Consider the following 12,802-nt stretch of genomic DNA (forward strand, 5'->3'; position numbering starts at 1 on the left):
GAAATCAGCAGAAAATATCTACCCACTGTAAAGCTCAAACCACTGAAATTTCTGGGGAGGTGAAGCCAAAAGAGCTTCCTGTACCTTCCCATTTTCCATAACCAGGACGTGATCGCAGTTGAGAACTGTGTTGAGGCGGTGGGCGATGGTCAGCACAGTGCAGCCTTTGAAGGCATCTTTGATGGTGTTCTGGACCAGGGTGTCAGTCTTGGAGTCCATAGAGGCGGTGGCTTCATCAAGGAGAATGATCTGTTGAGGAGGGAACATTGTAAAGGTAAGCCAAAGGTGCATTGAGAGGGGAATTTATAGCCTTGGCTCTATTTACTTTAAAAAAAAAAGAAGAAGAAAAAGAAGACCGCAAGATGAAAAGTAATTAGCTAAACATCCATCTCAAAAAAAAAAGAGAAAAGAGTGAAGTAAAAGTCACATCACATCACCTCCATCTTTCCCAAGGAACTTGCTAGAGGGACAAGGTTGTATATCCTTTACTCCTCTTTTTAAGTGGTTTATTCTAGCCCTACAAACTCGTAGGGAGACAGGCTGCACAGGCTTTATCTATTGTGCTAACTGGAGTCGGCATGAAGCACAGCAGCACTTACATTCATTCCCTATATTGCTGCCATATCAAATGATCACAAACTTAGAGACTCAACATAAAATTTATCTTCTAGTTCCAGACGTCAGAAATCCTAAAATCAAGGTATTGTCAGGGCTGCATTCTTTCTGTTTCCTTGCCCTCTGCAGTTTCTGGGCCACTTGTATTCCTTGACCCATAGCCCCTCCTGGCATCACAGCTCCTTCTCTCTCTTTGACTCTTCTGCCTCCTCCTTGGAAAGCCCCATGTGAATACGTTTGGCCCACCCAGATCTAGGATCATCTCCCCATCTCAAGATCCTTAATCACAACTGCAGAGTCCCTTTTGCCAAGTAACTTAATATATTAAAAGTCTTGGATGAATATGTTCACAAGATCCAAAAATCAGGACATTAACATCTTTGCGGAGGTGGGGTATTATTCTGTTGGTCACAGGGCAGATTTGATTTAGCAAATCAGAGTACTTGAACTTAACCCCTGACTCTGCTTGGCTGGCCAAGTTACTTAACTTCCTGGAGGCTCTGTTCCCTCATAGGTGAAAGGGGGTTATGCCTTATTGATGAGCTAGAAATGGAGATGACACTTAAACCACTTAGCACGGCAGGCACTGGATCCATGCTGGTCCCTCTCCCCTGACATTAGCACATCTGGAGAATACACACAATGGGTCACACCTTTGATGAGGTTTCAGACACTGACATTACTAAAGCAACAGCAATCCCTTCCTGGAAATCAGTAAATAAGGGTGGCTAAGTCACAAAGAAAAATAAGTATAAATTGTACAATTCCCATATCCTAGCATTCTGATGGCCCTCTTGAGCATCCTGGGGACAGTGTATCCAGATTCAGAATTGTTCAGAGACAATGGGAGAAAGTTGGGAGACAGATTTTTCAAACTCAAACCACTTAGGCGAGCAGAGTGAAAATCTAAGCGAGACCTCCCCAGGGGAAGCCTGGGAGAGGAAGGTGCTCTTGCTGTAAATGGCTGTTACTTTTCAATTTTTATCCCTCACAACTTTGTCTTAAGAAAAAGTGATCGGTTTTTAAATGGCTCAATTGCTCTCTCTTTGCTGAAAGACATACGCCTGGCACTACCTCCTGGATTGAGTGGCGCTGCGGGAAATATCCAAAATTTAACCAATCCATTTTCCGTGTTTTCTTACCTTTGAATTACGGAGAAGAGCTCGGGCCACACAAAGCAGCTGACGTTCCCCTACTGAGAAGTTTTCTCCATTTTCTGTGACTTCTGCCTGTAATTTTTCTGGGAGTTTCATTATCTATAAAACACAGAAAATGCCACATTTGTGCTGATGATCTATAAAATTGTCCTATGCTGTCTGTATTGATTGCCCCCTTCTCTTGCATTCATCAACTTGCTTTATTTTACTATGGCAAAGAAAGTGCAAAACAACAATCATTACAATATTGCAAACAGGCACCAAGGAAAGACCAGGGAGTAAGTGGATATTAATAATTTAAAATCACAGTATGACTCATAGAACCCCGTAGACAATTCACAAAAAGAACAAATGATGCAAATGCAGTTCCAGAGAGCACACAAACAACTGGAAATGGCCTTCTGGATTGCTGTTTGCATGGACAAAATAGAGATGGGATGGGAGAGTTTCCTGGACATTAAGGAAGGGTAAGACAGGGTCTGGCTTATCCAGAGTGACAAGCCAAAGTGGCCTTGGAAGATGCTCATGTTGGTATACCAAGTCCTGGAAAAATATCATGTTGGGCTGTAGAGGTGGTCATGCTTACCTGCTGACCTCAGCTGGGGTTGTAGTTCTTATAGGACAGGGTCCCCTCTCACAGATGGTTCAGTCCTCTCCAACCAGCCATACTTGCTATTCCCAGAACATTCCACACCCTCCCCTTTTCTGTGGCTTGTCTGTTCTGATAAGCAAATGAGGCCATTGGCAGAGTAGCAGGGCCTTCCATCTGCTCTACGGCCAGATAGGCTTGCGTTCAAGTCTCCACCCTGCTACTCACTAGCCTGGGCATGTTACTTCCCTGAGCTTTAATTTCTTCATCTCTAAAATTAGGGGTAAGAGTACCAACCTCAGAGCATTGTAGTAAGGACCAAGTGAGACGATACATGTAGTGCTCTTGACTGGATCATTGTAGAGCCCTATTGTTGCTTTTAATAGGAAAGAGTAACTAAGGATTATGTTCTACTGACTTATGTGGTGTCCAAAAATAAACTTGGCTAAGTGCTGGCCTAGGTGCTTGTCAAATTTAAACCTAGGCCAGGAATCTAGGGCAGTGGTGCTGGGAAACAAACTCCTCCTCAACAGCCCCAGAGACCTACTGTGTCTCTCATGAACGTTCTCTCCAGAACCTGCCAGAGCATCTCGTCGGTGTGACTCTCAAAGGGATCCAAGTTGTACCTGCAATGAAGGAGAGGAAAGGACAGGGAGCCGGATTTCCAAGGATGAGAGGATGGATGGGGAGCAGGCTTTCTGTAGCATGTGGAGGAGGGTAGGAGATAGCATGTGATGACCTCATGCTCTGAGAATCGTCCTCAGTCCAGGACAGTGGTCCACAAAATATGGACCTCAGGCCACGAGACCAAGGGTCCACAACTCAGTGATGGAGCAGAAACCGCCGAGGCAGGCAACGACAGGTGGAACCCTGCCGAGAAGCAGCTCTGAGCAAGGTGCTCAGAAAGACACACCTGGGCCTCTCAGCAGCCCTGAGTAGCAGAGTGGGTTTGAACTGATAAAATTCTTGGCAGAGAAAGAGGGAAAGTGAGCAACCCAAAACTGCCACTCCATGCATTGGCAGCTCCTAGGGCCTCACAGGGTGCTGAGCAGTTCAGACACAGAATGTAAATCTACTGTTTCAAGAGGCAGAATGCATTTTTCAAACAACGAATGCTAAATACAGTAAATACAGTTACCCTACTTCATCTGGTGCTCTATGGGAGAAATGTTCCTCTCATTACAGAGAGAGCCACTGCACTGGCTAACTGAGAAACTGCCTTTCCCCTTGTGCCTTGATATCAGATCTGGAGCCCCACAGAAGCTGCAGCCCTACTGTTCTTGCTTGGAATAGCTTCTGTTCACTTAGTTGTGGAAATAAATGAATGCACTTCGAAATGGACAGCTATATATGTGAGGTAACTATTTATTTTATTGTGCACACTGGGACACTTTTCAGAGTGGCCATTGCTAAACCTGATGGGGTGCTGGGACACAGGCATAAACTAGGGCTGTCCAGAGCCACCGGAATATCTGCTCAGTGTATGAATGAATATAGAAGCATCCTGTTCATTGATAATGTGTTTATAAAACACAAGCAATGCTCAGACCCCTGGGCCCTGGCTCCTCCCAAGGCTGGAGGCAGAAACAGGGACCAGCAGTGCTTGTGAACCCTCTGGGATGCTGCTTCCCTCAGACAGAACAGCTCCAGGCCAGCCATGCCCTGGGGACATCACAAAGTTCTTGGTCAGTCTGATTTCATTCTCCAAAAATAAGAATGCACAATGATTAAAAACAGCTACCTTACTGTACCTACAAACAGGACAGGATCCTGTGGGATCACGGTCAGCTTGGTTCTGAGGTCTTCCAAGCTGAGAGTGCAGATATCCACCTCATCAATGAAGATTGTGCCATTGGCTGGCTCCACCAGACGAAACAAGGCCATTCCTAACGATGACTTTCCTGGGAGCCATAAAAGCAAGAACAACAAATCAAACATCAGTTTGTGCTTCCATCATATCGAAGCATTTAATTAGTGGGATTTTTGATGCAATGCAAATGGCTCCATAAGGATGATGGTGTAGACAGAAAGTGTCCTCACCGGGGTCAGGGTGGAGGGATGGGCTACCCTGACACAGTTAACCTGTTCATCCTTGCAAGGGCCCTTAGCACACAACTCATCTCTGGGGCCCTGTTGCACTAGAATGATTGTCATTTAATTAATTCAAAAACTGATGTGTCTGCTTCCATCTCCACACACCCATTCAACCTGAAATCCTAATTTACAGTAAAGAGATTTGAGAGAAATAACAGCCAATCTGACACACATACACATCACTCTCTGGTGTGACTTAACTAGGACATCCAGTGGAAATCCAAAGCAAACAACCTAAAAGAAACAAAAACACAGCCTGTCCTCACCGGAACCTGTTCTTCCAACAATCCCGACTGTCTGCCCACTTTGTATGTTCAGGTTCAGGCTGTCGAGAACAAGGGGGGTATTTTCTCTGTATCTCATCTGATAGTCTCTGAAGGTGATCTCCCCATGGCTGGGCCAGTCTTTGGGACAGGTCCCCACTTTGAGGGGATGAGTGCATTCAGGAACACAGGTCTGTAAAGGAGAACAACCAATGACCAGTGAATAGCCATTTGTTTTTTCATTTATTTAACTAATTCATTCATTGATTCACACAGTTTCAGGTACTGCTATTCATGGTGGTGAAATAAACCATAATGACCCTTAATTCTAGAAACTCACATTCCAGTGGGGATGTCAGATAATAAACAAGAAAAAAAATTAAAAATGAAGACAACAAAACAGAGTATTGCAATAGGATACAGAATGTGATTTGTGTGTTGGGCAAGGGGGATGGGAGAGTAAAAGTACTTGAGGTTTGAGGAAGGCGCCTATGTGACATTGGAGCTGAGGGCTGGAGTGCTGGGAGGATGCCAGCTACAAGAGGATCAAGTCCAGAGCCCTTCAGGGTTGGGGGGACAACTAGTCCAAAGGCCCCAGGGCCAGAATGAGCTTGGGCAATTTGAGGAATGGAAAGAAAAATCATGTGGCTGGAGCTTAGCGAATAGAGGGATGGATGACTTAGAGGAATACACAAGGGAAGCTCATACTGGGCCTGTGGGCCTGGGAAAATGTCGGAAGTGTAGCCCTGAAGCTGTGTGACAAGGCCAGAGAGAGTCTTGAGATCTGCAGAATTCAACCAGATATAATTTCAAGATCTGCAAGAATTATCATCATGCTAGAAGTACAAAGATGGTAAGAATGCAGGATGTCAAGTTCAGAGGTCTTTAGAGATACATGAAAAAAAAAAATCATTTAAGTCTCCTAAGAGTCCAAGAAATGCAAGGTCTGATTAAGGAGAAGGGCAGCTTGGCTTTGTCACAAGAGCAGCCCCTCCTCTTAAGTCACCTCTGTGTAAACAGCTGGAATTAGGGATCCCGTGTACCCCATCAGGGTGGCTGACCAGCCCACATCTCTGGTCATAAGCAACCTCATTTAGCTGAGAAAATATCTGTATTGTTAAGGACTGAGTATTTTTTAACGCCTAGAAGATTTAGAATTAGGAATAAAAATATTTTAGAGAAACGAAACTGTAACAGTCATATTTTTAGTTTAAGAAATCTGCATGCTTGGTGTTTCAAGTATTCACAATATATTAACAGACCTTGGGCTGGTGATGCGAATTTAAAATGTACAATTGAATAATTGATTTAAACATGATTTTACGTTAAAAATTTACTGTTTATAGCATTGATTCTGTCATGAAAACTTAGAGCTTACTATATTTATAAGTTTAATTTATTAAAGTTATACAAACTCAGGAAGGTTTGTGCTTAAATCAGATCATTGAGGTAGTTAAAAAAGAAATTGAATGTATTAAATTTTAAAATGCAGTTTAAAATGTTTTAAAGTGTTTAATTAAGTTTGTAAATGGAGCCACTCTTCAAAGGCACCTAAATGTGATTGCTAGAATTGGCTAGACTTCTTTTAAAAGAATAGCAAGATTTGTAAGTTGGATATAAAAGCTTTTAAAGAAGCGTCAGACTGCGCTTCTATTTTTTCAACTTATGACTTTAATCAATCAAATAATAATTTTTAACTTAAAAAAATTTTAGAGTCAGGGTCGAGTTCTGTTGCACAGGCTGGAGTGCAATGGCATCATCATAGCTTACTGCAGCTTCAAACTCCTGGGCTCAAGTGACCCTCCCTCCTTAACTTCCTCAGTAGCTAGGACTATAGGTGCACGCCACCACACATGGCAAAATTTAACTTTTTTTTTTTTTTTTTTTTTTGAGAGATAGCGTCTCACTATACTGCACAGGCTGGTCTCAAATTCCTGGCTTCAAGCAATCCTCCTGCCTCGGTCTCCAAAAGTGTTGAAATTACAGGTGTGAGCCACTGCGCCTGGCCAATTATTAATTTTTAGAAACCAAAGTAAACCACTGAATTGTATTTTTCTGTGTATCAAAACAGCCCTTAAGGAAACCTTGTTAAAAAGAAGCTCACATTCAACATCAAGGACTTTAGAATGTATTGTAAATACAGGTTTTAAGAAGAGGGATGACTCATCCGATTTGGGGTTTTTGTTTTGTTTTGTTTTTCATTTTTGAGACGGAGTTTTACTCTTGTTGTCCTGGCCTGGAATGCAATGGCGGGATCTCAGCTCACCAAAACCTCCGCCTCCTGGGCTCTAGTGATTCTTCTGCCTCAGCCTCCCGAGTAGCGGGGATTACCACCGCTCGCCATCATGCCTGGCTAATTTTTGTATTTTTAGTGGCGACATGGTTTCACCATGTTGGCCAGGCTGGTCTCGAACTCTTGACCTCAGGTGATCTGCCCACCTCGGCCTCCCAAAGTGCTGGGATTACAGGCGTAAGCCACCATGCCCAGTCTGATTTCAGTTTTTTAAAAAGACCCCTTTCGCATCTAAAAAGATCCAATATTTGCCCAAGTCCTGCCAAAATTAACTTGTCCCTCCTCTTTGATGCACGAATTTCTTACCAAAATGTATTCCCTGAGCAGCTCCACGGAGGTGAATTTGGCTTGGGTCTCTGTTCCCGTTCGCACACACACTTGGAGCAGTCCGCTCAGCTGTTAAAAAGGAGAAAGCAGCCGCAGTTAGAGCCCCTTCCTCCTTCGGGTTCTGTTGCTCCCGGTTTAGGAGGCAGCCCTGGTGAATGACCCGTCCCCTGCCTCAAGCAGGACGGCACAGACAGGAGGCCTGCCTTCCCAGCCAAGTGCCCAGAAGTAAAGATATTCCTGTTGGGGTGTTTTGCCTTTAAACACTTCCTTTGTATTTAGAAACAAATGGTAATTACATTTTTCCTCAGCACTCCAGATGGTGAGAATCATCTCCCCACAGAACCACTTGATCACACGCCTCTTTGAGTGGTGGGAATTCTCTCTGGGAGCTGCAGAACTGCTAGGTATCGGCCCCTTGCTGCCACTTGGCAGGGTCTTGCATCTCAGAGCAGCCCTCCCTCAGCCCCTTGCTCAAAAAGCAACTGAAAATCACATCGCCATAACAGAACAGAAAACCATCAAGCCTGTCTTCTTGCTATAGTAATGAGAAAGTCAAGGCTCAGACTGGGGCATGTGGCTTGCTAAGATCACCCACCTTAGGCCTGGATCTCCCAGAGGCCAACCCTGAGATTTGACTGTAAGGAGTATATTAGGGCAGGTTGAATGGTGTCCCCCACCCCTAAAAGATGTGCCCATTTCCTAATCCCTGGAACCTGCAAATGCTCTCTCATTTGGAGAGAGGATCTCTGCAGGTGTTAATAAGGACCTTGAGATCATCCTGGATCACCTGGGTGGGTCCTAAGTCCAGTGATAAGTGTCGTTATAAGAGACAGAGGAGAAAACACAGAGGAGAAGGGAACATGAAGGCAGAGGCAGAGACTGGAGTGATGCAGCTACAAGACAAGAGATGCCAGGGATGGCCAGCAGCCACAGAAGCTGGAAGAGAGAAGAAACAGATTCTCCCGAGCCTCCAGGGGGAAGCTGGCCCTGCCAACACCTTGAGTCCGGGCGTCTGACTCCACAACAGTGAAAGAATACCATTCTCTTGTTTGAAGCCTGCAAGCATGTAATTTGTCACAGCAGCCTTCACAAACGAACATAGGCAGTGAACCCAGATTGTACCAGGAGGGGATGGAGGAGTGAGCAGGGGAAGAGAGGCTGCCCATACCAGGTGTGTTTGTGAGACGTTACTGCTGTGGGCAACTGAGAGTCCAGCTGGCCTGGGAGCTCTGGGACACTGAATGGAGCACACCTCGGAACTGGCCCATGGCAGGGCAAGAAAGCTGAGGTACACGTGGGTACATAGCCACGGACTCCCTCAGTCATTGCTACACCTGCTCCTGGGTGTGAGAATGCCTGGAACCTCCAGCCTGCCCTGGAAAGGTGGGGCAGCCACAGCATGTGTCACCAAGTGGGCTAGAGGCAGGGCCATCTCATGCATTAGCGAACTTCATTGACTGAGCAGTAGCCATGGGCCAGGTACTGGTCGGGGCACCAGTTTCCAGGGTTGAAGGTTACAGGCAAGATCCCTGCACTCACGCAGCTTCCATTCTAGTGGACTGGTGGAGATGGCACACAAGGCCATTGCAGGAGTGACAAGAATGTCCCGAAAGGATGATGTAGGAGAGGGGCTGGAGCTGGGGAGTTAGCTTAGATAGGGGGTTCCAGAGGACTGTGTGAGCTGAGGCATTTATGATAAGAAGTCCACCAGTCAAACTCGGGATAAGAATGCTGTAGTAAGAAGCAAGAGGCCTTAGCCGCAAAGAGGCAGGGGGCACGAGCAGGTGGGTGATGTGGAGAGCGTCCACCTTTTGGTGCAGACCCTCTGAGAGCCCCTCAGCAGGCCTCCCTGCTTAATACAGGTCAGCAGTTTCCACTTCTTTAGAGCAATGGCTCTCAACCTGCCCCAGAGAGGGCATTTGGCAATGTCTACAGACGGTTTGGGTTGTCACAACTTGGCAGGAGGGACGTAATACCAGCATCTCATGGGCAGAGCCAGGGAGGCTGCTGAACATCCTACCAAGCACAGAACAGCCCCTCACCAAAAGGATTATCCAGCCCCAAAGCCTGCAGTGCCATGGTTGAGAAACCCAGTCTTGGAATACAGATAATACCCCTGCCCCCGACTTACAAAGCTCTACGTATTCTACTCTGCTGGCACCTCATACCACCTTGCTCAAGCCACGTGGGCTTCTCAGATTCTCAAACATGCCAGGATCATGCCTACTGCTGAGCCCTTCCCTGAGGCACTCTTTCTTCCAGTCTTCCTTGGCTGGTTCTTTATCCTTCAGGTCTCAGGTTGGAAGCCACGTCCCAGCAGAGGCCTCCTGTGGCTGTTGTATGAAATGTTGCTTCCCCTTCTGACAGAGACATTCCCCTACTTGTTGTCTTCCCAACGCTTAAACACCTTCTGAGCTTCTCATCTATTTACTTGCCCCTTATTTATTCCAACTGCCCATTAGAATGAGGGCAGGACTTGTTCGGACTGCTGACTGCTGAATCCACAGCCACTAGCACAATTCCCGGCTAATGGTGGGTGCTTAGGGGATATCTGGTGAGTGAATGAATGAACCCTGCCCTTGAGAAGGGCATATACATCTTTTGCTAAATGCAAGAGTATCAGCTCCCAAGGCCACGGCAGCCTTCCCAGATTTAGGATGCCCACAAAGGCACAGTGCTGGCCCCAGGAAGTGCTTATTCTACGTGATGTGATATGATGTCACTTTGCATTCACTTTCTGCTCTGTGGGATTTCATGCCAATTTCTCATCCATCTAGGGAGTCTTCTCTAGTCTCAAGTGGAGTGCTGTCATTTTGATTCTGTGTTCTCCAAAGGGGGCTAATGCTCAATAAAGCCACAGAGCCAGCTGGAGAACAAGTGTTCCCATAGATCTCAATGCTGTGCACGACCTTACAGGAATGTTTGAAAACAATCTCATGGAAAGCTGATACTATCGCCCAAAAGCATGACCTTAGTTGGGGAAAGCTGTTTTACTTGGACCAATTAAGGGAAACTGTTCAACATCATCTGTTTGATATTTTACTAGGCAACAACAAATGAAAACATCTATCAATACAGGAAACCGGTTACCCAAGGAAAATTCATTTTTCCCCACTTAAGAGAGAGTACTGAGAATACGTTTTTGTTTCTCCTTCTTCCCAAAAATACCATTTAAATGGTATCAGATAAATTTTCCATAAAGAATAGACCTTTAACAGTAAGGGGATTGAGGAGAGACAGCAGTGAATGAGCTACAAATTTCTACAAGATGGAAAGAGGATGAAAGCCTTTTGATAAAATGGAAGCAGAGCATGCTAGAGTTTAAAAAGAGCAGAACCCAGAGAGGCTCCAGGTATGAGAAGGGGGCCCACAAAGAGGCTGGCTGATAGGCTCTCTATATAGACAACCACTCCCGTCTGGTTCACTCACTCCTCTTCCCCTCTTCTTTCTCCTAACCAAAGTTAGTTGGACCCTTTTTCCCTAGGCATGGGAGCACACGTGCACACAGATACACACACATACACATGATTTTCTCTAAAGAAATTGAATTAACTGCCTGGGGATAAATGGGGCTCTCAGAATAGTCCCCACATAAAAACTTCTTTAAGTCTTGCATTTGGGTACCTAAAAGTCAGCTCCCTGGCTGCTTTCCTGAAGTGAAGCCAGCCTATGGAAAAGCCCCACCACCCACCTACTGTAGTCATAAAATTTCCCATCAGGAGACACCTAGCAAGGTGAAACAAAGGCAGAGGAAACTCTGAAAACCCAACCCAGTTCCCCGAGGTTAAATACAAATGGGTCAGGAGACAGATGGACAAAACCAACGGCACGAAAGAGCAAGAATGAGAGAAACAAAAAGAAAAACTACCTCTGGAAGAAACAGATGCAAGTCAAAGAAGGGAGGGGAGTTTAGGAGGGGAAAAAAGATTCTAATTGATATGGTTTGGCTTTGTCCCCACTCAAATCATCTTGAACTGTAGCTCCCATAATTCCCACGTGTTGTGGGAGGGACCCAGTGGGCTGGGAGATAATTGAATCGTGGTGGCAGTTTCCCCCATATTGTTCTCATGGTGGCAAATAAGTCTCATGAGAGCTGATGACTTTATGAGGGGTTTCCCCTTATGCTTGGCTCTCATTCTCTCTTATCTGCCACCTTTCACCATGATTGTGAGGCCTCCCCAGCCACATGGAACTATGAGTCCATTAAACCTCTTTTTCTTTATAAATGACCCAGTCTCAGGTATGTCTTTATCAGCAGTGTGAGAACTAACTAATACACTAATTAATATCCTCAGAGAGATTCAAAAATACACTACATCCATGTAAAAAGTGATTCTTTTAAAAACTCAGAGAATAAGAGCTTCTGGAAATTAAATATATGAATATAGGATTGCCAAATTTAAAATTCAAAGGAATAGCTGAATGGCAAAACTAATGAAAATTCCCAAGATAAAAAGACAAGAACATGGAAACTTTGAGAGAAAAGAAAAAGAAACCTAGAGAATTGATGCAAGAAATTCAATATTCAACTGGCATGAATACAGTAAGAAAAAAAAAACAAAGAAAAAGAGGACATTGTCAAAATGAAGGAGAAAAAGGAGACATGTTTCCAAGCTGATGAGAAATTTGACTTTAATCTTAAAGAACTCACAGCATCAAACAGAACACATGAATAAAGACCCACATTCAGATACATGATTCCAGAGTTTCAGAGCACTAAGAATAAGGACTATGTCAAAAAAGTTTCCGAAGATAACAAGACTCAAACAAACATGAGGTCCAGGTGGCCTGCATTCAAATCCTTGCCCTCACACATGACAGCTGTATGATCTCAGGCCAAGTCTTTCTAGGGCTCAGTTTCTTCATCTGCAAAATGGGGATCACGGCAGTATTGGAAGGTTGTTGTGGGGAGGAAAGGAATTAATTTAGTTAAAAGACAGAGCCTGAAGCCAATCACAATCAATGCCATATGTTCACCTATTATCGTTATTTGAAAGAAAAAAAAAAGCAACCAAAAAGATAAATCAGTAATTACTTGTCATCGACATGATGACTGTCTCTCTGGCGTTCATTTCACTCCCTCCACTGTGGAGTAGCTATGTGACTTAAAGTTGGAAACAGGTGTAACTCCATCCCTAGCCTAACCAATGATCTGTATCCCACCAAACCACTAATTAGTTCTGGGATGCCTAAATTAATCCAATAAGAGTAAAGCTCCAGGCTTTTGCCTCCATGGCTGGGCCAGGAAATGCTTTCCTCCAATAAGAGTAAAGCTCCAGGCTCCTGCCTCCATGGCTAGGGCAGGAAATGCTTTCTTTCTGCTGCTTCTTTGCTGTAGACCCCAGAGGCTGCTGGTCACTTGTGAGGAAAGTCATCACAGGGCATGGGCAAAGCTCAGAGCCATAATCCCACTGTGCCTGAAGTCCACACAACCATCCTACTTTTTAAAGATGTGAGCCACTAA

The 12,802-nt window shown here is 44.9% G+C and overlaps 1 protein-coding gene across 5 annotated transcripts in view; it reads right to left on the minus strand.

Moving 5' to 3' along the window:
- Positions 1–12,802, minus strand: part of ABCC12 (ATP binding cassette subfamily C member 12) — a 72,148-nt gene that overhangs the window by 781 nt on the left and 58,565 nt on the right. For 4 of the 5 annotated variants that reach the window (XM_073015718.1, XM_073015715.1, XM_073015716.1 and 1 more), the window contains 6 exons: positions 7,318–7,407; positions 4,722–4,911; positions 4,103–4,262; positions 2,909–2,987; positions 1,758–1,871; positions 85–249 (listed from right to left, as the gene is read on the minus strand). In XM_073015718.1, coding sequence (XP_072871819.1) covers positions 85–249; positions 1,758–1,871; positions 2,909–2,987; positions 4,103–4,262; positions 4,722–4,911; positions 7,318–7,407 — 798 coding nt within the window. The remainder of the gene's footprint in view (positions 1–84; positions 250–1,757; positions 1,872–2,908; positions 2,988–4,102; positions 4,263–4,721; positions 4,912–7,317; positions 7,408–12,802) is intronic. The other variant, XM_073015720.1, reaches the window with a different exon arrangement.

Source organism: Chlorocebus sabaeus, chromosome 5, assembly GCF_047675955.1.
Source record: "Chlorocebus sabaeus isolate Y175 chromosome 5, mChlSab1.0.hap1, whole genome shotgun sequence".
Lineage (NCBI taxonomy): Eukaryota > Metazoa > Chordata > Mammalia > Primates > Cercopithecidae > Chlorocebus > Chlorocebus sabaeus.